At 33.9% G+C, this 27,931-nt stretch overlaps 1 protein-coding gene across 1 annotated transcript; it reads right to left on the bottom strand.

The window, feature by feature from the left end:
- Positions 1 to 4,632: 4,632 nt before the first annotated feature.
- Positions 4,633 to 27,184, bottom strand: LOC106669157 (cuticle protein 19). The gene is made up of 5 exons (XM_014398459.2): positions 27,128 to 27,184; positions 6,329 to 6,424; positions 5,247 to 5,439; positions 5,023 to 5,187; positions 4,633 to 4,963 (listed from the first exon to the last, which is right to left on the bottom strand). Exons 1-5 carry the CDS (start codon positions 27,140 to 27,142, stop codon positions 4,929 to 4,931), a joined length of 504 nt encoding a protein of 167 aa, XP_014253945.1. The 5' UTR covers positions 27,143 to 27,184; the 3' UTR covers positions 4,633 to 4,928.
- Between the last annotated feature and the right edge of the window lie 747 nt (positions 27,185 to 27,931).

The raw sequence follows: 27,931 nt of genomic DNA on the forward strand, positions 1-27,931 counted from the left end.
CCAGTATAAGATTGTTTTAGAAAACACCGGACAAAACTGGTCAAATTTGCTAAGATTGCAGTGAGAAATCTTTTACAGTATTTTTTTTCTTAACAATTTTCCATCCAGACTTTATATCTTGACAGTCTTCCATCTTGGTCTTATGAATGCATCCTTAAAACCTTTTTTTCCCCGACATTTGGGTCACCTCTTGCATTACTTTCACGTACGCTCGGAATTAATTATAAATAAACGTTACAAAAGTTTTTCCGAGAGATGGGGACGAGAAGATGCAATATTCCCGCCGAAATATTCCGTCGAAACTCCGTTCAACGGCCTGGAGATCCGTCACACCTCGACGACGTCTTGTTTCGCATCATCGAACCTGCCTCGGTTTTCGAAAAAAAACCGCATTCCATTTGCAATTTGGAAATATGAATTATTCTGATTACGCTCCGCGCATTGATGGAGAATCTGGTTTTTAGGTAATTATTACAACCCTGATCTGGATTGTAAAAATTTAATGAAATTGGTCTAATTGTTATAGAATCGTACATTTGGATTTGAAAAAAATTAACTTGTATCTCACCTAAAACAAAAATAAATACCCCCTGTCTAGCTTTTTGAACGTTTGTTGGATTAACTTCTTTAGCATAAATTTTATGAGCTATGTTATAAGCGTTCCCCTCGGGCAAAGCTATTCGAACAAACTGTTTTCCTTTCTCGTCATAACCAATTTCTTTTTAAAAATTCAATTAGTGAAACCAAGCTGCATTGAAGCCGATTAGGAAGAGATTTGTTTCTTAACTTTTCGTTCCCGCTCTGCTGACTCCCCTAGGTGAAAATTCAATTAAAGAAACCTGATCATAACTAGACAAAGATTTTGCACCGATGAGACGAGCAATAATTGGCGATTTGACGTTGAAAAAACTTCATACTCCCATATTACCTAACCTGTCCCTAACACTAACCTTAATCCTAACCATAACTAAATTCAAATCGTGGGAAATGATCAAGAGCACAATATGAGAACCAAAGAAATCCTCGGCACAGATCAAGACTTTGATGTCTGAGCTACTAGCTCACCTACATATAATGTGGAAGACGATAGCCCTATTCATCTAAGGAAAACTCATAGAATTCCTGTTCCAATTTTAACTGAGCGAGGACAACGTATTGTAACGAACTGAATCTGAAACCAAAGATATAATTTAATAAGCTTCCTATATTCAGGGTTGATTTGTGAAAGGAAAAACCCTAACCTTTACCTACTCCGTTCCCAGATCTAACCCTAACCCTACCAAATCATAACCCTAGCCGTAACTAACAACCAAATCATGGGAACAAACGAGGTCAAGAGTACAATAAAGGGAATCAAAGAAAATCTTCCCCACTGTCAGTTCAAGGCTCTAAACTGACCTAAAAATAACGTGGAAGATAATGATAGCACTATCAAACCATGGAAAACACACTACCTCGATTTTAACGTCCGCAAATCTCACGTAATACTAAATCTGTAAGCACAGTTGTAATTTAATATGTTTGCAATATTTAGAATTGATTTGTGATCGGAAGAAAATCCCCTAACCTTTCACTAATCCGGCCATAACTCTAACCTAACTAACTTAACCCTAATTCTACCTAACCTAATCATTCCTAACCCAACCCACGCACTCTACCTCAAAATCAATAATGAAAAGAAGTCATATTAAAATTATGGCAAGGACTTAACTTCTCAAGTGTCATAAATTACAAAATTATAACACCAGTGAGAATAATTACAAATTAATTTTCTACTTGTTTTCCCAGTTTATTGTTGGGCTCAACTAGTAACTAATTAATTGAAAATTGTGTAATAAGTAAAAAACTACCAAGACCCACTAAGCAAACAATTCCTTTTGTCACCATCCTTACAATTATCTTATCAATGAAAGATTTTTTTTTCAGAGTTCTTATTGAACCTTGGCACCAATAGAGAGCATGAAGAAACGCCATCCGATATGAGTAACCGGGTCCCCTGTTCGGATTATTGCAGGAAACAGGGTTGTTTTATTTTGTATAGGAATGAACTATCATTCGTGTTCCTAGTGTGTTGAAAGTGAATGTATTTATTAGCGTGGATTTGTGAGAGAGCCAATGGCAAATATTGAGTGCTCATCGACCCGTAGGTTAGTTATACAAAAGGGCTAAAGGCTGATGAAAGAATGGAATATCAAGTTCCTAACTGAGTGAATAGGAAATTGCAAAGAATGTATTTAAGAGTGAGTGAGAGTGGGAATGGGAGTCTGATTATGTTAGGGGATGAAATAACCTAGCTGTTGATAGTCCTGTAGCTCAGTCTCGCTGGTTATATGGATAAGGCCGAGGACTGACCCCGAACTGCCAACACCAAAGTTGGGTGATACTCAAGGCCTGCTGGTAATTTATTGTAAATCACAAAATTTCGAATTGCCGAAGTGCGAGAAGTAATAGGCTCAATTCTGTACATGCGTATGCGGAGATTTGAGCTTATACAAATCAGTAATCAGTTCTTATTGAGAATTTTCATAATGTTGTACTTATACTCGACTATGAGGTTAGTATTTCTTATACAAGCAGACAGACAATCATGATTATAACATTTCATGATCAGGTTAAAAGCTATCTTCCTGAACCTATCAATTCTCACGATCAACTGGCAATGCCAGCTTTTGTAATTTACAATAAATCATAGGCAGGTCTTGAGAATTATCCACCTCATTCATTAGCAGGCGGGGCCAGGCCTCATTACTTTATTTGTCCAGATACCGAGGTTGGGCTACGGGGGCTACATACAGTTAGCTCAACCCCCAATGCAATCAGCTCGTAAAACCCAAACCGATTCACTTTCTCACTCACTCTTAAAAACATTCTTTTTTATTTACATACCATTTACTCAGTTAATGTGGTGGAGTACTTGATATTTCACCACAACTATGTATAACTAACCTAATTAAGTGTCAACAGGGTACTCAAAATTCTGCAATTGGTCCTCTCACACTACATATTTACATCAATAAATATATTCACTATCAACACACACTAGGTTGACAGTTCACACACAAAAAACTATGAGCACTTTATACATTAAAATAACCCTCTTTCTTTCAAGAATCGAAACACAGAACTCTAATAATCACTGTCCTGCTGGACAAGAATTACTAATTACTGAAGAGTTGGCTTTTATCCTGACCATTATGTCATAAAATAATTGTAATGACGTTTCATTAACGTATGATAAGCCTGGTTATTTTTTACCTAGCTGATCATATAACCCGGTTGTATGTGAACATCTGCAAATCGTTCTACAAGGTTGAAATAATGGCAAATAAAAACAGTTGTAACATATAATAACTTAGCTAAAAACTTCCTAAGCATTTGGGACATAGTTATATTGGAAAAAAAATGTTATTTGTTAGTTAATTCATCAGAATTTGGAAGGTTAGTAGTTTATTAATGCTTGCAAATCTTTATTTTTTAGGTGCAAGAAGCGTTCGTTGGTTATATATTTCAAACCTGTTTGACTTTTTTTTTCAGTTTTGTTCTAAAGTTTATAAATGGATCCAAATAAGAATAAACATGGACCTTTCAAACCATGGGAATTATTTGGCATTCAGAAAAAGTTTGGCTGTATCATTGGCCTTCTTAAATAGAGATTTTATGGTGTTAGTTAATGTGACCTGATCAGAAATAAATTGACTGAATAATTATAAACAAAGTTGATGGTAATAAAATGTTGGCCCACGCAGGTGCCCCTTATGCAGAGAAAGGTTGCTCGACGTTCCACATAATAGAGACGTGTCATGCCTTGGCTACATACAGAAAGTGTGTAGGCTTGCTGTCAGTCTTAAGAAGAGTTCTCGAACACGGTAGCGAGTTTCAGAGTCCCCTGTTCCGCTTTTTAGGGGAAATTGGGTTTTTTTATTCTATATAATATGTCATGTGTTGTGTGTCTATATGTTTTGTCTGAGTACATGTATTTATTAGCATGAATGGCGAGGGGAGAGGGTGAAATATAACGTCATCATCGCCCCTCGAGCATTGAGAGGGTATGAGTGTTCGGGGTCGATGGGAATATTTATAAAAATGCTCCATCGACCCCAATCAATTAGTTTGAGTATAGGTCCATGGAGGAATATCAAGTACTCCACCGACCAAACGGACATGTACACAATGAGTGTACTGTATGGGTGTAGTTATGTGTATGAATGTATTTATTTGTATGAATGTAGTATTTGAAAGGTTAAGTAGAATACACACTTAGCTAAAATAACTTAGATGTCGGAAACCCCAGTCAAAAAATAAATAAAATTTAAAAAAATAAAATGTCAGTATTTTTTTAATAAATATTGTTCTGGCATTAACGAAACAGCCAATTAGTAGTTATGTACTGGGGGGGGGGTTCTTGTATGTTTTACAATGTACATATTTTCTATTCAGTTTCATTCGTTAAGGAGAATGCTAATCACAGTCTTTTAAATAAGATAATCTTTGTTGTTTGGGCTTTCTACTAAAACTATGTGCTGGCAGTCTGAAATAGTTGATGAGAAGTGAAGAAACAGCAGGAGGTAAAAAAAATCTTCAAATTTGTTTTTTTGATTTATTAAACTTTAAATATGAATTATAGTATAAAAACAAGAAAAAGAATTGCATTGACACCTTAGACAGAACAAAGAAAGTTCTATACAATGTAAATGTTTTGTTTTTTTATCCATTCATCTTGGACAAAACTGCACCTAATGTCTAACGATGAGCCACAAAATAATATTGAAAATTGTAATTTTGGTAAAAAATAATTGTTTAAATATTTCAACACCATTCTTAAAACAACATTAGCATTTGAGACGGTATCTTCTGTACGAATGCTGATGCAAGACTTGGCTTTTATGACTTAGAATGTGGAAATTCAATTTTGGCACCTTTTTCACTGTTTAGTCTAATCGGTCTATATGATTGCCAAAAAGTTCTGAAACAAAAGAAACCGTAAATTTTTGATCAAGGGGAAAAAATTTTGTTTTTTTGTACTCTGGTAACCGAGATATTCAGCGTTGGCAGCATGGTAGTTGATCGGTACGGTGTCATCATCTCTTGAATTATCTGGGACCACCGGGCCAAGGTAAAGTTCAGGTGAAGGTTGTGGGTGCGACGCCTGCGCCTCCCAGAATTGTTGCGTACTCAGGTAAAACTGGTCTGTGATAAAACAATTAATTAATTTTTTTATTTTTATTTTCATTGAGTTTGCAACATGCTTGGCATCCTCGTTTTGACTACTGCTTTGAAACCGCTGTCGCCGTCTACTTGATAATCGACGGTCCGTATCATTCCTTCTGGATCCAATACACTGTACGCCCCTTTGACAAAGTCACCCCTCCTCTCTTCCCACTTGTCCATCACTGTCCCTGATAATCTATCATCAATGGCATATCTGTAGTTATATTGAACCTAAACAGTAATATTAAAATGTAGTAACAAACAAAGAAAAAAATATTAATATCAATACAAAATACATAAACTATAACCTATATATATATACCTATATATACCTATATAACCTATATAAAAAATTCACTGGAGAAATTGTTCAGCCTTCTCCAAAATCCAGCACAACAGATTAAATTTGAAATTAAATCTTTAATAAAAATATGTAATAATACCGTTTATGAGTTTTGAAAGTATAGGAGTGTACAGCACATATAAACTTGACCTTTAAAAAAATATGCAAATGATTCAATCAAGAATATAAAAAATACAACTATTTAATTTGGTTTTTATATCAATATTACATATTAATTGATTTATTTTATGATAATCTTTTTCACATTTTTTGCATAATTCAATTTTATTCCTCTCTGCTGACTTTTAAGAGCATGGTTCATCGAATTGGCCTTTCTGGGTCATTGAGCATGTTTTCAAACTTAGGGACCAAATTGAATACCATTATTGCATTTAAAAAATAAATCATGTTATTTTTTTTAAATATATAAACGTTGATTAAAGTTGGAATCAGAAATTAAGCCATGAATAGAAAAAAAATCATGAAATGAGAAACAACACGACATTAAAATCTCAAAATACGAACAGTTGGCCAAAATCTCATCACTATTTTACAGAATAACACAACATTAAACAATACTATCATACTAAATAAAATTTGACATAAATTTATCTGAAATTTTTGACACTTGAATACTTTTATACATGTACATACTGCACAAGTTCTTTAAGTTCTTGCTTTGGACTTTTTTAACTAGATTATATTAGCAAAAATAATAAGAAAATACTTGCGATTGATTTCTACAAAACTTTCATCTTACGTTCTTAATTTTCTCACCTGATTTCCATGATTTTCTTCTTGGGGCGAATAGTAGAGCAGTTTGGGCTCGCTTAACGATGTCTGTACAAGTGTTAAAAACACTGAACAAACGACCTAAAAAAAAAAAATTTGCTTGATAAAATTATGTCATTATTTATTATTTTGACTTTTTAACAACTACCCTAGGAAAATTGTCACACGAACAAGTATAATCACAGAATATATAGTTAGAGAGTAAAAATATATTGAGTTAACGCGCAGGTCTGGTTGGAAAAAAAACCAATGGATAGATTGATAAAACAATCAATCTTGGAAAAAAACATTATCGTTAGTTATGACAAAGTATCAAATACTTAAAGAGAAAGCCAGCTGCAAAGAAAAAAGAAAAGTGGCATTTTTCTTACCCTTTGGATGCCAGTGTTTTTGAAAAGAATAAAAAAAAATTGTAAATATGTCAGTTTCAAATGCAGGGCCGCTGGGTTCGAACTCGGGACCTTTTACCTTACAGTGACGATTGCCACTGTAAACATGGAGGCCACCGATGCCACCCCCCAAAATGGCCCTTTGATTGGGCATAATCTCAGAAAGGAAGAGTCACTTCATGAACACAGAACAGAAAAGTTTGCAACACTTAAAAATTAATTACAAAATGGCACAAATTTTAACTGGGCATAGTCATATGAAATAGTACCTCAATAGATTTTACAATGCTCATGTCAGTCATGTGGCAATAATAGTTCTCAAACTTGACAACACATCTGCCAGTATTCAATTATATGATTTTGGAAACATCCTTTGCAACATCCTATAAAGTTTTAACAAACTACAATTGGGAGGAAAAAAACTAGATAGTGTATTATATTCTTTCAAGGTAAAATATATGCTTATGCCAAAGAAAATCTTAAAAGAGGTTATACTGCTTATTAAAACATCCTCCTAAGATTAGACAGCAAATTGGCTCTACAATCATTAGCACATAAAAATTACACATTCAAAATAGTCAGTGAATGCATCCAAATCCTGGTGAAACACAACTACCTAACAAATGTCTGGTGGGGGCTGAAAGGAATTTTGGGTAATGAACAAGCAGACAAACTAGCCAGGTAGATCTATTTAAGGTAAGTCTATTTGTCGGCCCAAAACTACAATTGAGATAGCAGGACCAAACACACTTTAACTTAGAAGGGTGCCAGGCAAAGTAAACTCATGGTTAAAGATAGTACTGTAAGGGATGTATACTGGTCACTGGCCTCTGAGAAAACACCTACACAACATATAAACATATATAGGATATATAAGATAATAGGATCAATTTTTGGATCCAATTTTTGCTATTGGTATAGGCCAACTCATTGATGCTCTGGTGCAAGTGTGCATCTAGATTTGGATTGTAATGATGATAATGGTGAGGATTCAAGGAAGCAGGGGGGGTTTATTTCACTTTTTTTCAGTTCTTCAGTATTAGTAGTATCGACCACTTTTTCACTTACGAACACTCTGGATCAAGGCATGGCCTTGAAGCAAATTTTGTTACTATTGCCAAGCTTTCAACCTATTTTAAGGTTATCATCAGGGTGACATAATCTTAAACGTGTATACAGATTGCCACATTTAAGTTTTTACAGGCAATCTCAAATTTCCTTAAGACCGACGACTGAAGTCGACAAGGACTGACAATGTGTAATTTGTCATTTGACAGTGTTGGTACTTCAAGGAAATTGACATCGTCAGTAAAACCTCTTCAGTAAAAAAATCTTCATATCTTGATCCAGAGTGTTCGTTATTTCACATTTCCTAGTTCCTTAGTTGAGATCAATTGTCTTGGTCCTTCTTTTAAGACTTTTAAGAAGAAGGTCAGTGGCAAATTGCTGCAACTCTATTTCTCAGGTTTTCTTGATACCCTAGGTTATGTCTCCATTGTGGTTGCTTCAAATTTGAAAATAATATGATCGGCATTTTCTTCCTTCCCATTGCATAACATACAAATGGGCCATTGTTTAATATATATATATATTATTTTTTAACGAGGGTTCGCAACAGCAGAGGTTATAACAACCCTCGAGGTGCCGGTGTTTTTGAAAAAAAAAAGCCCATTTGTAAGTATGTCAGTTTCGAATGCAGGGCCGCTGGATTCGAACCCAGGACCTTTAATTAAAAAAAATCCTTTAGTAAAAAATGGAGGACAAGACTGAACGAAGAAAAATGCACTCAGAGTACTTTTACGCTGAAAAAGCAGTCTTGCTCTTCACTGTACATCAACAACAAAGATATACCAGTTTCCACTCAATATATATCTCGACAGCAGACTGATATGGGATCCCCACACAAGACTTAAAAACAGCAACTTAATACAAAACTTGGAATGAAGACTTCTAAGACCGAAATTGAATTTGAGAATTAAGACAAAGCTAACCTTCTACAAGACTTTACTAAGACCAATATGGACCAATGTGGGACACTGCCAAGCCTTCCAATATCCAGCGCATCCTTCCAATCGAAATTCCTTAGACAAATTGCCAGAGCACCGTATTACGTCACTAATCTCACTATCCACAAAGAATCCACTATCTAAATTATCCACTAACCTCAACATCCCTTTTGTCAACGAACTAACCGAGTCCAGATTCCAAACCTTCCACACCAACCTTTCGAACCATCCTAACCATACTGCTCGAGCCCTATCCACTCATTCTCATCCTGACAACCCACCACATCACCTCAACCGACGATGGCCTCAAGACCTTGACCCCTAATCTTACACTCTGAGTCTCAGCAATGGCTGGCTCCTTAAAGCATGTGTTCTACCGGTGCAGTGCTGGTATTTGTGCTAGTCATTAGTTTTATTTTAAATATCTATGTATGTTTGTTTTTATTCTTATATTTTTTAATAATGTTCAGTATTATCTAATAAATTTCCACACAGAAGAGGTAATGTAGGGTGAAAATACAAAAAAACACACACATACAAACAAATATCAATGGATGGGGAAAAAGCCATTGGTTAAATTATGAATCGACCTGATGACCTTTAACAGTTATTCGAGTCAATCCATTTCAATCATTGAGTTGTATGTTGTGCGGTGTACATGTGTGTATGTGTTAGCTGTTTCTGTTTGCACATAGGTTTAGGAAATTGTTTGTGGTGCGTTTTATTATGCATAGACGAAGTTATCGTTCATTACCTATTGCAGTATTGTCTAGTCTATTTTGCAGAAATACCTTGGTACTTCTGAGCCATTTCATTGTTTTAAAGCATGTTTAATGATTACAACTAAATTTGTTATTACCGAGACATTTAATGTAAGGGAATTGTTCATAGTAAATCGCTCTGTTTAAATTCGTCTGTATGACTCCAAAATGAGATGTAAATCCAGCCAAATTACCCTGTTTAAAGGCCGAGAGCAGTACTTAAGTCGCGGTAACATTTAGGGCAATTAAACAAACCCTGTCTTTTGCCCAACGGGGCGGGCTATTCTCTGCTATTTTCTCGTAAATCGGTTGAACAACAGCCAGAACGGACAGCATGGGTCGAAAGAAGGTGTCAAGGCTGTGCAGAAAGTACATGCACGCATTCGAAAGATGAAACTCGCAAGAACGCCCGTTCACCTTCCCGAAGAAGACATTTGAATAAAATGAATCATAGATAATGTGTTTATTTGGAGATTTTAGCCTGGTTCGTTTCGGTCCTAATAATCTGCGACTATTTTCTTTTCCTTTCTTTTTTCAATCAGGAGGCACGTTGCGCAAAAATTAGAACAGCGGCCAAGACGAACAGGCCATGGCTGTAGTTCGTGCAGTTGAAACACGTCAGCCCATTTTAAATTACACTGATAAGACATCTAAGATTTGTATTATCCTTTTAAAAAGAAAACTAACGATTTGATTGCCTCCTTTTGCAAAAGAATTGCACGGGTAAGTCATTTATTTATAGTTTGTACTTCTTTTTCTCGAGGATTTGGCCAATCTTAGTTTGATGATGTACATTTATAAGGATGAAGAGAGAAATTGTGTGAAATCAATTAAAATACAAAAACAATACACTTCGACCTGTTAAATTTATCATTAGAACTCCGAGGTCCGCGAAATCTCGCTCTTCGTCAATTTCTCAATTTGACATTTTTAGTTAATTTCACAGGCGGATCCAAGGGGTGTAAAAGGGGACTTACCCCCTCTATGGAGCCAAGTGAAGATCTTATCTTATATGTAATATGTTTTAGTTTAGTTTAAGTCAAAAAGTCTTATATTTCAGGATTATAAAACCTTGATCACATCTGATAAACCTTCCCTTAATTAAATCCGTTTCCTCTTAACTGGTCTCACTTTGGGTTTGTCGCCCCCGGTTGGATACTTCGATCACTCGATTTGATCAAGAAACCTGTAATTTGATGTTTAAATTTAGGTAGATTTCTTTCAAAAATCTAGAGCTGTCTAGTGGTCGCATTTTTGATCGCATTGCATTGAAATTTGTCAGAATAGTAGAGAATCCTACAAGGACGGTTGGGATTGTTTTTCATCCAAATCGATCTGGGGTCGCAGAGTTATAGGCGATTAAAATAAAAAATTCAATCAAAATTTTTCCCATTTTAAAGTTTTCTCCAGTACAACAACCAGCTCGGTTTAATTTCACTCCCTCCTAGCTAAGCCCCTCATTATTGGATTTTTATATTTTTGGTACTGTTTTTAATCGGATTCTTCTTGTAACTTTGAAGCCCTGTTTGGCTCAAATCCAAGCAGTATTTTAAAAGTTATCATAATTTGAAAAAATCTCATTTTTAATCAGGATTTTTTCCTCAAATACGGCACTTTCAAACCTAATTTCTTTCGTTTAAAAGATCAAATTAAGTTCTTTTTTTTAATAATAAAATGAAACCGTAGGCGTTTCTTAATTTTTTGTTACCAAATATACCAAGATTTCTTATAAATTAACAAAGAAATCACGGTAAAAAGCAAAACCCTCAAAATTGTGTATTACTAAAAAATATGGTGTGGTCATTACAAGTCTTATTCCGTAAATCTTACATTGTTACCAAAAAGTAATAGTGAAATAACACGAAAAAATAATTAATTAAATAGCTTAAATAAAATTTCAAATTAGGCAGTTGACTAGTAAATCATTATTTTATTTTCTTTATTTGCAGTGGCCTAGGAAAAAATGGCCCAAATCTGATATCACTTAACGCCAGCTGTTTTTTTATTATCCTATGTTTATGATGTTACGTTTTGTATGAAACAAATTAATATATACCCATAATTATTCTATAAATTTTAAAGTAGCAAATTTTTAGAACCGCTGGATTCATTCCGCAAAAGAAAGAAATCTACCTCCCTCTACTTACTGCCGTGAGGGTTCTATTTTTGTTTTGTTCGTTTATGTTTTGTGCTAAAAAAATTACAGATCATGATTTTTTCGTGATTAGACATGTCCTGGTGCTTTTCTTATTTCTGCCTCTAATCTTCTAATTCGATCTGTCGATGTGATAACATCTAAGTTAGTGATTAATTTTTTATATTCGTTAATGTTAGTGACTAAAAACATTTACGCTGCATATCATGATTTTTTCGTGATTAGACATGTCCTGGTGCTTTTCTGATTTCTGCCTCTAACCTTATTATTCAATCTCTCGATTTGATAACCTCTAAGTTGGTGATTAATTTTTTATATTCGTTAATGTTGGTGTCTAAAAATATTTACGTTGCAGTTCATGACGGAAAAACATTTTGGAAATATATGAAAATTATGTTCCTATTTGAAATTAAAGTAGTGAAACTTTTAAATCATGTTTTTTTGTTGTAAGTTTTTCCCTTGGAAGTAGGAGAAAGCATTGCGTTGGGGCGAAAAACGATGTGTAGTTTTCTCCCGATTTGCACGTTTTTAGATCCCCTGTGCCTTAAAAAAAAGTCGGAATTTTTTACCCCTCTCTGATGACCAACCTGGATCCGCCATTTTTTCTTAGCGTGTGATGGATAGAAAAAATTAAATTATCAACGTTTTATTATCCTATGTTCATGATGTTACGTTTTGTATAAAACAAATTAATATATACCCATGGTTTTTAAATTATTCTATAAATTTTAAAGTAGCAAATTTTTAGCACCGCTGGATTCATACCGCAAAAAAAAGAAATCTACCTCTCTCTATTTACTGCCTTGAGGTTTTTTTTTTGTTTTGTTCGTTTATGTTTTGTGCTAAAAAATTACAGATCATGATTTTTTCGTGATTAGACATGTCCTGGTGCTTTTCTGATTTTTGCCTCTAATCTTCTTACTCGATCTGCCGATGTGATAACATCTAAGTTGATGATTAATTTTTTATATTCGTTAATGTTTGTGACTAAAAACATTTACATTGCAGACCATGATTTTTTTTGTGATTAGACATGTCCTTCTTTTCTGATTTCTTCCTGTATTCTTCTTATTCGATCTCTCGATGTGATAACATCTAAGTTGGTGATTAATTTTTTATATTCGTTAATGTTAGTGACTAAAAACATTTACGCTGCATATCATGATTTTTTCGTGATTAGACATGTCCTGGTGCTTTTCTGATTTCTGCCTCTAATCTTCTTATTCAATCTCTCGATTTGATAACCTCTAAGTTGGTGATTAATTTTTTACATTCGTTAATGTTGGTGTCTAACAATATTTACGTTGCAGATCATGACGGAAAAACATTTTGGAAATATATGAAAATTATGTTCCTATTTGAAATTAAAGTAGTGAAACTTTTAAATCGTGTTTTTTTTTGTAAGTTTTTCCCTTGGAAGGAGAAGAAAGTATTGCGTTGGGGAGAAAAACGATGTGTAGTTTTCTCCCGATTTGCACGTTTTTAGATCCCGTGTGCCTTAAAAAAAAGTCGGAATTTTTTACCCCTCTCTGATGACCAACCTGGATCCGCCACTTTTTCTTAGCGTGTGATGGATAGAAAAAATTAAGTTATTAACGTTCCATATGCCTAATGGGTCTGGTTTCCCTTGTATTATTTCCATTCTGATATAATTCCGATTGCATGGAATAAACATGGAAAATGCGGAAGCTATTCAATTTTTGAGTCGGGATTCTTGATGATTTTTATAATTTACTATAGTGATGATGACAATCAGCCAACTCCGAACAGACGTTGATGTTATGGAGATCAGGGATGAGGTCTTTGTAACAATGTATTACTAATTACCACAGTCCTTGGCAATGTTGGGACTGACATTCAAGGAAATTTGAGATCGCCTGTAAAAAATTAAATATGCCAATCTACAGTCATATTTAAGGTGGTTTTGCCCTGATGATGACCTTAAAATAAGGTCGAAAGCTTGGCAGTAGCAACTAAATTTGCATTCTTTTTCAAGCCTTGATCTAGAGTGTTCGTAAATTATAATTTTGTTTACAATATCAAATCAAGTTCTTTTTTACAATTAAATAAAACCGTAGGCGTTTCCTAATTTTTTGTTACCAAATATGCCAAGATTTCTTTTAAATTAACAGAGAACTCACATTGTTACCAAAAAGTAATAGTGAAGTTACACGGAAAAATAAGTAATTAAAATAGGTTAAATAAAATTTCAAAGAGGTAGTTAACTATTAAACCGTTATTTTAATTTCAATATTTTCAGTCGTGTAGGAATGCCTGAAAAAAATTAAATATGCCAATCTGCAGACATATTTAAGATAGTTTTGCCCTGATGATGACCTTAAAATAAGGTCGAAAGCTTGGCAGTAGCAACTAAATTTGCTTTCTTCTTCAAGCCTTGATTTAGAGTGTTCTTAAATCATAATTTTGTCAAGCTTTCTATTTTTTATATGATCTTCATTACGGCTCTACTAAAATGATATCCAAAAAAATTCATTTAAAAATGGACGGATGAATAGTTCACTTATTTTTGCATAGCCCTGATGAAGATCATATAAAGAATTTCCAGATCCAATAAAAGATCGAAAGCTTGACAAATTTGTAATAGTAATTAATTTTTAAAAAGGCAACATCCCTGATCTCCATAATATGATTTGTCGTAAGACCATACATAATATTTTATTTTATTGTAAGAACTCGGTCAAATTTGTCTACTGTTTTGTTTGATTTTATTACTGAACTCGGGGTCCGCCCAATCTCGTTTTTTTCTTCTTAGTGTCAGTCTCTCTATAATGCAATATTTTCAGTTCTTGTGTAACCTTTGTCCAGATTAATAAAACAAAAAGTAGTTTCGATATTTTCTAAAGTATTTCGCCTAATCTAGCTTTTATTATTAGTCCAGCAGTATTTTGAATTAGCATAACGAATATGAAGGATTCAGAAAAGATTGTTGAATTTTTGAACCTAAATTTTCTTTATAATTGTATTTTTCATACTTAGATATGTGATGTGGTGGCATATCCTTGTTAATCGGCCCAAAAATAAGTTGTAAGTGATTTTGAACTCTGGGTCCGCCCAAACCCGCTCTTTGCCTTTCACTCCGTAATAAGATGTGTTCTTGAATAAGCGTCTCCCTGATTTATAAAACAAACAGTAGTTTCGATGTTGCCTAAAACGTTTTACAGGTCCGCCTATTCTCGCTATTTTTATTGTCAAATCTGACTGAATTTCAGTCGGCACAATGTCTTGTGCAGAAGAAACGTTTAAATTTTAAGCTTTTTTATGGACACATCCTTATAAATAATAAATAAATAATTATTTATTAATATTATTTATAATAAATAAATAATAAATTTATTTATTATTTTATCATAAAGTTAATAATTATTACAATAAATAATAATTATTATTTATTAATACTAATAAATAATAAATCTATCTACCTAATAAATCGATTGAAAATAAGATTGTAGTAAGTTCTTTTACATTTTTACCTGATATATCGGAAAATTTATTTCAAGAATTCAGGTTGAACCAAACCTCGCTCTTTTTCACACCACAGTCTGACATTTTCAGTTCTTACGATGCCATTTTCTGAATGCATGAATACAAGTAGTATTGCTAGTTTATGCACTGGGGTCCGACTATTCTCGCCTATTATTGTCGCTAAGTTTGACGGGATTTTGAATTTATAAGATTTTGAGGATGAGAACAGATTCTTTTTTTTAGCCATCAAGTTTCTTTATCACACTGGGGATAAGATCGTTTTCCATTATTTTTCAAAACTCCAAAATAAGTTTGCATTTTTTTTTTAAACTGGAATGTTGTAATTTTATAACTGGAACTCTGGGTCCGTCAAATCTCGCTCTTTTTCGTTTTTCAATCTGACTCAGTACTTGTGGTACTGTTTCAGTTTCTGAGGAATAAAATTAATGTTTGCTAGCCCCTGCACTGGGGTCCGCTTATTATCGCTAAATTTTACAGAATTTCGAAATGATGTTAAAAAAAAGAGTTTTTTGAATTTTTAAACATTAATTTCCTTTGGTATAGTGAAGATATGTGATAAGACCGTTTACCCTTATTTTTTAATTTAATTTTTTTAATTCATTTAACTACTATTTTGTTAATTTTATCCTAGAAACTCTAGGTCCTCAAAATCTTGCACTTTTTCATTCCACAGTTTGTCAATTTCAGTTCTTGTGTTGGCTCTTTCTGAATGAATACAAATAAAATGTTAATTAGTTTCTCAACTTGGGTCCGCTCAGGATCGCTGTTAACCTGTTTGGATTGCATTTTGTTTGGATGGAATGAATATTTCGGATGCGGATTCAAATTTTATATTTTTTTTTTTTTTCTTTAAGCCACACGTGTAGTGACGGTCGATTATACTCGGACGTGCGTGTCCCACCGGCAATTCTATTGTAAGATGGTCTGGTCCGCGGAATCCCGCTTTTTGTCATTGTCAGACAATACTTTTTCTTCCTGTACGAATAAAAATATTTTTAAAAAAGTCATAGATTAAGCGATCACCGGTCGAATTTCTTTTGTAACCCGGTGCGATTGGCGGTCCATTACATTTTCTCACTGAATTGTTAAAAAATAGAAGAATTGCCTGATTATTAATTAAAGATGTTTAATTTTTAAAATAATGTGTGGTGATTAGTGACCGTTATTCGATAATTATTCAGAAATCGTGAGATGCGGTCTGGGGTGAATGTAGGTTTAGAAAAACATTTTCTTTTCGTGCCAACGTTTCGATCTTTATCGAGATCATCTTCAGGGCCTGGGATTTATAAACATTGTTTAAATTTAACAAATAATGTAGGATGTGGAAAAAGGTGAATTTATACAATGCAAATTTTTAAAATAATAAATTAAATTCCACACCTTAGAATAATAACAGCCTTGACTTTTAGTCGACAGTGATCGTGTTCAAATATGATACAAACGTTTATCAAAACAGAATCCATAAGATTAACGTCTTTATTACAATTATTTAAAAGCATTCCTTTAGAAAAAAGATAATGATAATGATCTTCATGCGCATAAAGAGAAGATATTTATCTTTCACTTTTTTACTATTGGAATCTGAGTGAAATTATTATACAAGATTTATTTGTGCAAAGGTTTTTTATTCAATTAATTGGCCAAGCGGACCACGAAAAATTGTGAATTTAATGGAGTTATTTTTTATGATTAAAAAGTAAACATATGTATTTGTTTATTTTTATGTATATTTTAATTAATTTTGTCTTGTTCGTGGTACTATTTTCGTTATTTTCTTGGTAAAGATTCTTTATTAGATTCTGAGTAGAAATGGCTAATGGTTTCATCAGGAGTAATGATCATGTTCATGATTTTTGATGTGAGCTTAACGACATGGGCGAAATTTTGCAAGAGGTACGTTCGGTTTGCGTACAGCCTCGAACGTCATTAAAATCCACACATTTCCAGTTCACGCTGTTACGATGACGGTTTCTTTGTCGTGATGAACAGCGAAAAAAATGATACGATCGGATCCTAATAAAATTAATAGATCGTGCTCAGTGGGGAACCTTCTGTTGGAAAGAATGTCCGTGCGGGTGAAAGGAAGACGGTCGAAAAGTCCTTCCAAGGTCCATACGGCGGGCGCGTCTTTTTTTTTTTTTTTTGTTGTATTCTTCGTTTAGGAATTTTGATAGTACGCGAGATCGAAACGCGGGCTCCGCCGCTAACCTTTTTTGCAGATTTCGATTCCGTCCGGCGAGATTTCAATGTTTGCTAACCGCCTCCGTTCCCAGAAAGTAAAGAATCAAATTTCCAGGTGGCCTTTAACGTACTTTTAGCTTATTTCTCTTTTCACCTCGCCCCAAATAAACTTATTGGATCACCACAGAGCCTATTGCGAATACACAGGATAACGTCCGGTAGGACTTATAAAGACATCGCAACAATTCTAAAATATCAAATTTTGTGAAACTGGTGCTAAATTGAAAAAAAAAGTCTCCTTCACGACCAAAAACACTAACTATAAATCATAAACTGTTAACATTATTCAAAAATTTAAAATAATAAATAATTTAAATAATTAAATAAATAATTCAATTTAAAATATCTTTAAGAGAATATTTATAAAAACCTCCAACATAACTGGCACATATCTTCCATGGCTACAGTGAGAAATTAGTCCTAGATTGTGAAAATACTAATCTTCCAACATTTCATCTATTACAATTAATTAAGGTTTTTAGTTTAGTTAGATAAGTCAATGGCACGAGCGGGATTCGAACCCATGATCTTCGGCTTGATACGCCGCTGCTCTACCACTTGAGCTATCGTGACCTCGATCCACTCGGACACTAACTTCCCATCTCAACCGCACCTTTTGAATTTTATCTCAACTAAAAACCTTAAATAATTCCTTAATAATAATAAATAAGTAAGTGTGCCATTCTTGCGTGTCGTGTTGAGAGCGCTTGTTACGCAGAAAACAAACACTTTGAGCCCTGATGATGATCTCAATAAAGATCGAAACGTTGGTACGACAAAGAAAATGTTTTTCTAAAACCTACATCACACCAGACCGCATCTCACGATTTCTGAATAATTATAATCGAGAATTGCAAAAGTTAGCCCAAAACAGTTAATGTTAACGAAATATTTTTTGAACATTCAAAAACAATAAGCATTTATTACAAGTCTAAAGAATAAAATTCATTACAAAATTTGCAAATGTTAAAGATTCAATTTTTTTTTATTATTCATCTATTTTGATTATGACCAGGGACTGCCCATTTTTCGATGTTTATATATATATATATATGGTTTATTTGTCACAAGTTTGACTGTCTCCGGCTATTATGGTTTTTATAGACATCCACTGGTGTGGTATAGAGTGAACGATATATACATCGAAAATGGGTAGACCTTGGTCATAATCAAAACAGATAAATAATAAAAAAAGTAAACCTTTAACTTTGCAAATTTTCTAATGAATTTTATACTCTAATCTTGTAATAAATGCTCAATGTATTTGGATGTTCAATCTAGCCTATACCAGTGGAGATCCATGAAAACCGTAATAGCCTGAGACAGTCAAACTTGTGAAAAATAATCCAAAATTGCAAAAGTCAGGCCGAAATATTTTTTGAACATCCAAATACATTGAACATTTATTACAAGTCGAAAGTATAAAATTCATTAAAAAATTGAAAATCTTAAAGATTCATTTTTTTATTGTTCATCTGCTTTGATTATGACCAAGGTCTATCCAATTTCGATGTATATATCGTTCACTCCATACCACACCAGTAGATGTCCGTAAAAATCATAATAACCTGAGACAGTCAAACTTGTGACAAATAATCCACAATTGCAAAAGTTAGCCCAAAACAGTTAATGTTTAGAAAATATTTTTTGAACATTCAAAAACAATAAGCATTTATTACAAGACTAACCGATTACCGATTCGCTCAGTCCGGTCCAGAAGCTCAGGAGAAGAGCCACCATGGACCCCCTAACAAACAGGATGATAGAACAGTTAAAAGGGATCGATGCAGTTGGCAAGAGGGTCGTGTTGGCAAGGGTTCCGCCACATAGCCGAGAAGGAAGAAGCAGACAGGGCGGCCAAAGAAGCTTCTGGAAGGCCACACGACGCTTTCCAACCTTCCCAGCGGACCTTAAACAATTCTTTAAAATTGTGTCTTCAAATTCTGTAAAAAGAGAATGAGAAAACCGCTCTGGTCCACGGAGAACGGTTCGAAAAAGGAAAATGCCATACTGACAAGACTACGCATAGGTCATAAGAGAATAACGCACGGGCACCTTCTGGCCGGAAAGCGATCGCGTAGGTGCCCGTTATGCAAGGATAAAATAATGGTCAAGCACCTTTTCAATTGTAGAAGGCTTGATGTATATAGACAATATTTTGGCATAGTGTAGTCTTGGGGCACGGCAGCGGGGACAGATCGCTGTTCCGGTACCTCAGGGCTATAGGGATTTTTAAATGTATATAGTTTTTTTATATGTATTTTCGTTGTGTCTGTGTTTGACTTTATGTTAATTTATTGAAATGAATGTAATTTATTAGCATGAAGGGAAGGGGTGATTTAACCCTGTCCCTAGGAATATCGAGTACTCTGGAGTGAGTGTGTGACGTCTGGAGAGTAAAAGTAATTTATTAGCGTGAAAGGAAGGGCTTGCTTATATCGAATATCGAGTACTCTGGGGGAGTGAATGTGGTGACCAGACTTCTATGTTTCTATCGAGTGTTGTGTTTGTGTTACTTTATTGTATTGAATGTAATTTATTAGCGTGAAAGGAAGGGGTTGCTTATAACCCCGCCCCGAAGAATATCGAGTACTCTGGGGGAGTGAATGTGAACCAGACATCTATGTTTGTGGTGATGAATATATATGTATTGTACGTTTTGTTCCTATTCTGTATTTGTCAACCTGAGGTACAAACGAGAGACTAGCATTCTAGGATATCAACGTAGTACATATTTGAAATCAGAGAGTCAGTAACCAGATCGTTCAAATGGCTGCAGTTAAAACAAATTACGCGCGAAAGAAGTGGAAAAGAAGGAAAACACACAGAAGGCCGGCGACGACCTCAGCTGTTTGTCAGCCCATAAACTTCCCACTCACTCTATACCAAACCAGTGGATGTCTGAGAAGACCATAATGAACAGACATTCAAACCAGAGATAGTGATCCTTGTGAAATGTAATCCAGAATTTTCAAATGTTAAAGATCCAATTTTTTATTCTCATTCATTATGATTATGATCAGGGACCGCCCATTTTTTATGTATATATCGTTCACTCTATACTACACCAGTGGATGTCTGGGAAGACCATAATGAACAGACATTCAAACCAGAGATAGTCATCCTTGTGAAAAGTAATCCAGAATTGCAAAAACTAAAACAGTTAAATTATAACTGTTAGTGAAATAATAGAAAAAATTAGCAAACTGCTTTCTCGAGAAATTCTTTGAATCAAACTTTCAACGCCATTGACACATTTATTACTTGGCTAAAAGGCCAAAGTGATAATCCAAGCGAATGTGTTAATGTTTCAAATTTTTGCCCTCAACACTCAACAACTCAGCATGTGCTTCGCTTTGTGGACCAAATATCCTCATCCTTTGAGCGTAAAGAGGACTTTGGGGATCTTCTCGACGTGTCATATCGTTTCACCGCGTGTGGCATGAGAGTTGCCTATACAACGTGCCCTTAACCTTCTACTTAATCCTTCTTACATAACAGAACGATTCTTCGGATTAGAAAGAATACCGATCTGCCAGTGTGCTCAGACAGATAATCAGATATCACGACATCTCCCTTCACTACTTGCTTCCATTGCCTAGGACACAGCTATTCTTTTATCCTGATCCCACCATTTCTTGGGTTGTGAATAGCAAACTTTGGCGTGTTAAGGTTAACGAAAGCAAATGCGACCGACGTTGTTATCCTGTTATTGTTTTTTGATGGGTTTACCATAAATCAAAATGAAATATGTCGTTTTATGAGATTTTACTCTGTAGAAAAGATAGATAAAATTGAACATAATGATACAAATTTAAAAAAAAAACGAAAGTTGGTAAGATTTTTTTTAGAGTTTGTGTTGTTTCCCAATTAAGTGCAGTTTACCCTTGCCCAAAAAATCCGTAGGAGGTAGGTTGATATTTAAGCTGGAGGACGTACACGTCGTTAGATCATTGATGTTAACAATTGCACGTTGCGCCGGGTAAATCATTGATGACTACCTCCCACCCGTTTGGCATTGGGTTTCAACCCAGAATCCGTTTTCCTAGACAATGACCGACCTCACTTGATGACTCGATGACCTCACCTCTCTTGAGCAGAAATCCCATTCCATACGTTTTACTATACGAAATGTAGTTCTCGTGCGATTTAGTGTACTTTAAAGCTTTCAGGAGATAATAAAAAAGCTTAAAACTCAGTGTTCATGAAAGATTTAAGTTGGTCTTGTTTTCTCTCTCTTCCCTACATTTTCCTCATTTGCCCTTTACTCTCACTCTCTCTCTCTCTCTCACTCTTTCTCTCTACTCTATCTATTTATCTATTTGTACTTATCTTAATCTATCTATCTCTCTCTCCTCTCTCTCTCTCTCTCTCTCTCTCTATATATATATATATATATATATATATATATATATATATACCTCTCTCTCTCTCTCTCTCTCTTTCTCTCTTTTCCTCTCTCTCTCTAACTATCTATCTATCTATCACTTTCTCCCTCACTTTCTCTCACTTTCTCCCTCTCTTTCTCTCTCTTCCACTCTCTATCTCCCTCTCTCTCTATCTGTCTATCTCTCACTTTCTCCCTCACTTTCTCTCACTTTCTCCCTCTCTTTCTCTATCTATCTATCTCTATCTCTCTCTGTCTATCTATCTCTCTCTCTCTCTCTCTCTCTCTCTCTCTCTCTCTAACTACCTGTCTATCTCTCATTTTCTCACTCTCTCTCTAACTATCTATCTATCGCTCATTTTCTCACTCTCTTTCTAACTATCTATCTATCTCTCACTCTCTCTCTCTCTCTCTCTCTCTCTCTCTCTCTCTCTCTCTCTCTCTCTCTCTCTCTCTTTCTAACTACCTGTCTACTATCTCTCACTTTCTCACTCGCTCTCTCTCTCTCTAACTATTTATCTATCTCTCATTTTCTCACTATCTCTCTCTATCTATCTATCTCCCTCTCCCTCTCTCTCTCTCTCTCTATCTATCTATCTATCTATCTATCTCTATCTATCTATCTCTCTCTCTCTAACTACCTCTCTCTCTCTCTCTCTCTCTAACTACCTGTCTATCTCTCATTTTCTCACTCTCTCTCTCTCTCTAACTATCTATCTATCTCTCATTTTTTCACTCTATCTCTCACTTTCTCACTCTCTCTCTCTCTAACTATCTATCTATCTCCCTCCCCCTATCTCTCTCACCCTCTCTCTCTCCCTCTCTCTCCCTCTCTCTCCCTCTCTCTCTCTCTCTCTCTCTCTCTCTCTAACTATCTGTTATCTCTCACTTTCTTTCTTTCTCTCTCTCTTTCTCTCTACCTATTTAACTTTACCTAGCTATCTATTTCAGTCTATTTTTTCAGAGACTATTCGCGCATGCATCTATGTTTCTATATTTTTGCGTGGGATTAGGTTCACAAAAGGTTCCCACCATACCAGCAACGAACCAGAGCCGCTGGGACGAATGGGAAGACAATGAACCCTGAATAAAGTCCATGTTAACTTCTTGTAAATATTAATGAAGCGGATCGATCGATAGGACTTTGTGTCATGAGATCGACCACCCAATCCCACCGGCCTGTAATGGACCATTGTTGATATTAATTGGCCATTGAGGAAGATATAGGAAAAAATGGATTGCGGTTTTTTTTTTTTTTTATTCTTTGCTATTTAAAAAGGTTTATACAAATTTCTTTGTCCAGGGTTTGGTATTCTTGAAGTTTAAAACTATCCGGGTTGGAAATTTAGAAAAAACTGAATTTTTTACTTTTTTTTAAATACTCGGCTTTTTATACTTTCTGTCGTAAATTTTTTTTAACGCAACAAAATGCAAATCCAATTGCCCAAGAGTGTCCCGGGTGCTATTTAGAAAACGTTTCGAACTCATGTCCGTATCCGCCATTTGTACATATTGGAATTTGGCTCACGTCTGTCGGCATTTGGGCCGTAGAAAATCGCCCGAAACAAATGCAAAAAGATCCTCCTGTGCTCTCCCGGGTGCTTTTTTTCAATGCAATTTTGTCCGACGGAAAATCCGAAAAATCCTTGGGATTTAGTGTTTACCGTTAAATCCGTGGATTTGACGTTCGAGCTGTGCTACATAGCCTGTAAATGTTCAATCAAATTTAACCTCTAATTATATTATATATGAATAATTACCATTTGAACGTAAAACAAAAAAGAATATATTGTATTATTTAATAAATATTAATTCATTTTTGAATAATAATTAATTTGTAAAAGAAAATGTACAAAACAGATTATTAAATATAAAACATACAATATTTCCAGTAATCATGAATGGAACGTCTATTACTGAGGTTTTTAAATGATCTAAGAATCTAAGAAGCACATGAATTTACGAAGTTCTAGTCAATCCAAGTAGACTTAGTTCGTACCTGGTATTAAATTTTAACCTGACAAATTTAACAACTCAACGTTAACTTACAAACTTCAATGAATTTTGGCCTTAAAGAACAGTTCTATGGAGAGTTCCCATATTTTTATGCTGTACCATTTACATCAATTTGATTGCAAAGATAAAAAGATCAATTGGAATATTAGCAATTTTTTTATAATGTGTTTAAGCAAGAAGAACCTCACAGTACAGAAAAACGAATCAACAAGTTACGAAAATTATTCAAAACATTATATCGGGGTTTTTTTATGCAATCCTAAATTTTGTTTACAATTCTAATTAGTTTTAAGTACCCTTTAATGCAAATATGAATTATTTTAACCAAAATATTTATATGAACAATTAGGATATTTTTTTCCTTCAGCAATCTAGACAACACAAAGAAAATAATTTTTGAAATTCTAATCTTAAGAAAACTATTAATTTCAAATTATTATTAAATCGAAAAATCCGTATGAATAAATCAAAATGAAAAAGCTTGAATAAGCGGACCCAACACAGTCATGGAGGCTGATTGATGGGGTACAACGTGCTTTCAAAAATCAAGACGATCACGAGAATCAGACCAAAAGTTGAATCCAAAAAGTACGACCACTGGATGATTTCTTTACAATTCGAAATTAAAGCAAAAAGCTCGTAAAGTCGGTCCAAGAGAATAATTGTAATTCTGCCAAGAAAGGGTCGTCCAACTTTCCACTCTTGACTTACAGAAAAAAAATACATTTAATTTAAATCAAATTTAAAGTACTTCTGATTTCTGGTCTGTGTTTTTTCGTTGTTTTTAAATTTTAAAGAGAGCTAATGCTAAATTTATATGGTTATATGCTGTACTGGATCAAATTCTTCCTATCACATGTGTTATCTCACATATACAAGTTTGTACACTTCGATTTGTATATTATGGTAAATTATTGATATTTGTATATTTTTTTATTAGTTCGTTGTTTTAATTTTTGTTGGACTAATTCGTTATTATCATTAAAAAATAAAATAGTCATTAATAAAATCTAATTTTGACTTACAATGTATGGCTGTCAGATTGGAATATAGTCGATATTTGTTTTTTGATCTTTATGTAGGATAAGAAAGTAGATAAATAAAAACTTACAAACACCCAAAGACGCTTCGAGTAAAATAAACCAACAAGAAAAAATCCGATTCGATTTAAGCACCATTTAAAATCCTTAAATATGAACTTTGATCACAATAAAATTCCCCTGGGGTACTTTATTTTTATCCGATGTCAAATGTTCGCCTTAAAAAGTCATAACTCCTCTGAATTTTATCCAAATTCAACGTTACTACAACCAATAGAAAGTATAATTTCTCTTCTTTTAGGGCATATGAACATGGTTTAGATTTTATGCCATTAATATATGTTGAGAACAACCCACTCTGTGATCGACCCTATTCACCTAGTTTCTAGCTTACCTATCTAGCATAAACCATAATTATTTATGAAATATTTATATTCACGAATGCATTGGAGTGCTCATTAAAATGTTAACAAACTAAACTTCATACGTCTTATTTTGTATCTCCAGTTATAATTTACTTACAGAGAGAGGTTATCCCATAACGTGCAGTTTAAGGTTCTAAATCTCATGTAAAATTTCCTGTGGGTCGGTGGAATCGTTTGGAGTTTTAAAAAAAATCTAAGGGTATCGTTGATATTGAAATACGTAATTTTTGACCGAGCATAATTTAATTACATTAATATATATATATATATATATATATAATTATAGATACATAATTTCTGACAAAAATATATTATGTAGGCTGCAAAAGAAAATTCTCTGGACACGTGTCCAATAATTTTCGACTTTCTTCATTTTGGACTTTCTTTTATCAGAATGCGACCATGTTTACAAACTTAAAGTTCTTAAATTGGCCAATTTGACGTTAATCAAAGCTTAAAATCTTCCTACGTTGAACATTTTAAGTATTTGAGATTTTAAATTATTTTAAGGTACCAATTTCCCTCGGATTAATTTACATACCCTATCTATTTCGATTCATAATTTCAGACAAAAATACATTAAGTAGGCTGCAAAAGAAAATTCTTTCAATCTCTGGACACGTGTCCAATAATTTTCGACCTAGTATCACCAAAAAAAGTTTTATCGGTGATCCCACATTCGTAGCCTTTTTGATTTTCAAACAGGACTGGTTTTTTTACGAGCCGTTAAAAAAAACATGCATACCTAAAACTAGCTAATTAATTTTTAAAATGGAAAAATTACATTGTAATAAGCAAAATGGCTTCAAGAAATAAAATTATCAAAAATAATTAATGAGTAACATCTTTATCCTTATATTTATACAATACAATAAAAGAAATATTAATTAAAATAAAAAATGTTTAAAATCATTCTTTGTTATGAAAAAGAAAAACGGGTAAACAAATTATTTTATGCTATAAATAGTATATTTGTATAATTTTTTTCTACTAGTTTAGAACTAAATATTGGATTTTGGAATATTGGACTTTCTTTTATCAGAATGCGACCATGTTTACAAACTTAATGTTCTTAAATTGGCCAATTTGACGTTAATCAAAGCTTAAAATCTTCCTACGTTGAACATTTTAAGTATTTGAGATTCCCTCGGATTAATTTACATACCCTATCTATTTCGATACATAATTTCAGACAAAAATACATTAAGTAGGCTGCAAAAGAAAATTCTTCCAATCTCTGGACACATGTCCAATAATTTTCGACCTAGTATCACCAAAAAAAGTTTCATCGGTGATCCCACATTCGTAGCCTTTTTGATTTTCAAACAGGACTGGTTTTTTTACGAGCCTTTAAAAAAAAAACATGCATACATGAAACTAGCCAATTAATTTTTAAAGGGGAAAAATTACATTGTAATAAGCAAAATTGCTTCAAGAAATAAAATTATCAAAAATAATTAAATATTAATGAGTAACATCTTTATACTTATATTTATACAATACAATAAACGAAATATTAATTAAAATAAAAAATGTTGAAAATCATTATTTGTTATAAAAGAAAATGGGTAAACAAATTAATTTATGCTATAAACAGTATATTTATAGATTTTTTTTCTAATAGTTTATAATTAAATATTTTGGAATATTGGACTTTCTTTTATCAGAATGCGACTATCTTTACAAGCTTAAAGTTCTTAAATTGGCCAATTTGACGTTAATCAAAGCCTAAAATCTACCCACGTTGAACATTTTAAGTATTTGAGATTTTTAAAAAACGCATTAATATTAGGGTCAGGTCATTTAAATTGTATTTCAACGCGTTGTTTATAAGTTATGAGTAATGGAGAGGGTACTTACGAGAAGGAAGTCCATTTCGCGAGAGAGACTGAAGGAGACTGAAGGGGAAACCGAAGAACTAACCTTGGCTGAGTGGAGGAAGACACTCGGTGAATGTACTTCGCCCTGCCCTCCTGTTCGATTGCCTACGCTGCACCCTGTATATCGGTTCACACTTCTGCCCTTAAAATATAATCACGATTGTTGATCTCGTTTAGCTGTTTGGTTAAAAAGAAAAAAAAATCAGTATCGACCAAGATTTTGCCCGGTACGGAAGAATAAATGAACGATTGTTTTGTCTTCTAAAATTGCCCTGGGTCCGCTTAGTTTCACTGTGACGGTTTAGATCCTGGTTCGCTTTGCAAGGATCTTTCGGCTTTCACGCTTTGCAATCACGTTACCTCATAGAAAAACATTACAATACGTACTATTTTTTAAGGAAAATTATTTCAAAAATTGATCCTTTCCTGTATGACTTTTACTATTCAATGTCACAATTTAAATACACGCGGAATAGTTGTTTTGAAACAATCCATATGGAAATTTCAACTAGGCTGTTCAGTCACAATTTTATTTTTTCATTTTTCAACAAAAAGAATTTTACTGTGATTGTCAATTGACCCAATAGAGATCAATAGATACTAGATTGTTCTTTTCTTATAATGAACGTTTGGATATTTTTTTATTGATTTGTGACCACCGCGGTGATAAAAGTGCAAGTAATAACAATAAAATGACTGAAGTCTTTCCGTCTTGCCCAACCTGGCCCGTCGACGGGAAAGTTTTCCCCGAAGGGAACGCCGTTTCTCAAGGCAATGGGAAAAA

Source organism: Cimex lectularius, unplaced genomic scaffold, assembly GCF_000648675.2.
Source record: "Cimex lectularius strain Harlan isolate CLEC.00 unplaced genomic scaffold, Clec_2.1 scaffold145, whole genome shotgun sequence".
In the NCBI taxonomy this organism is placed as follows: Eukaryota; Metazoa; Arthropoda; class Insecta; order Hemiptera; family Cimicidae; genus Cimex; species Cimex lectularius.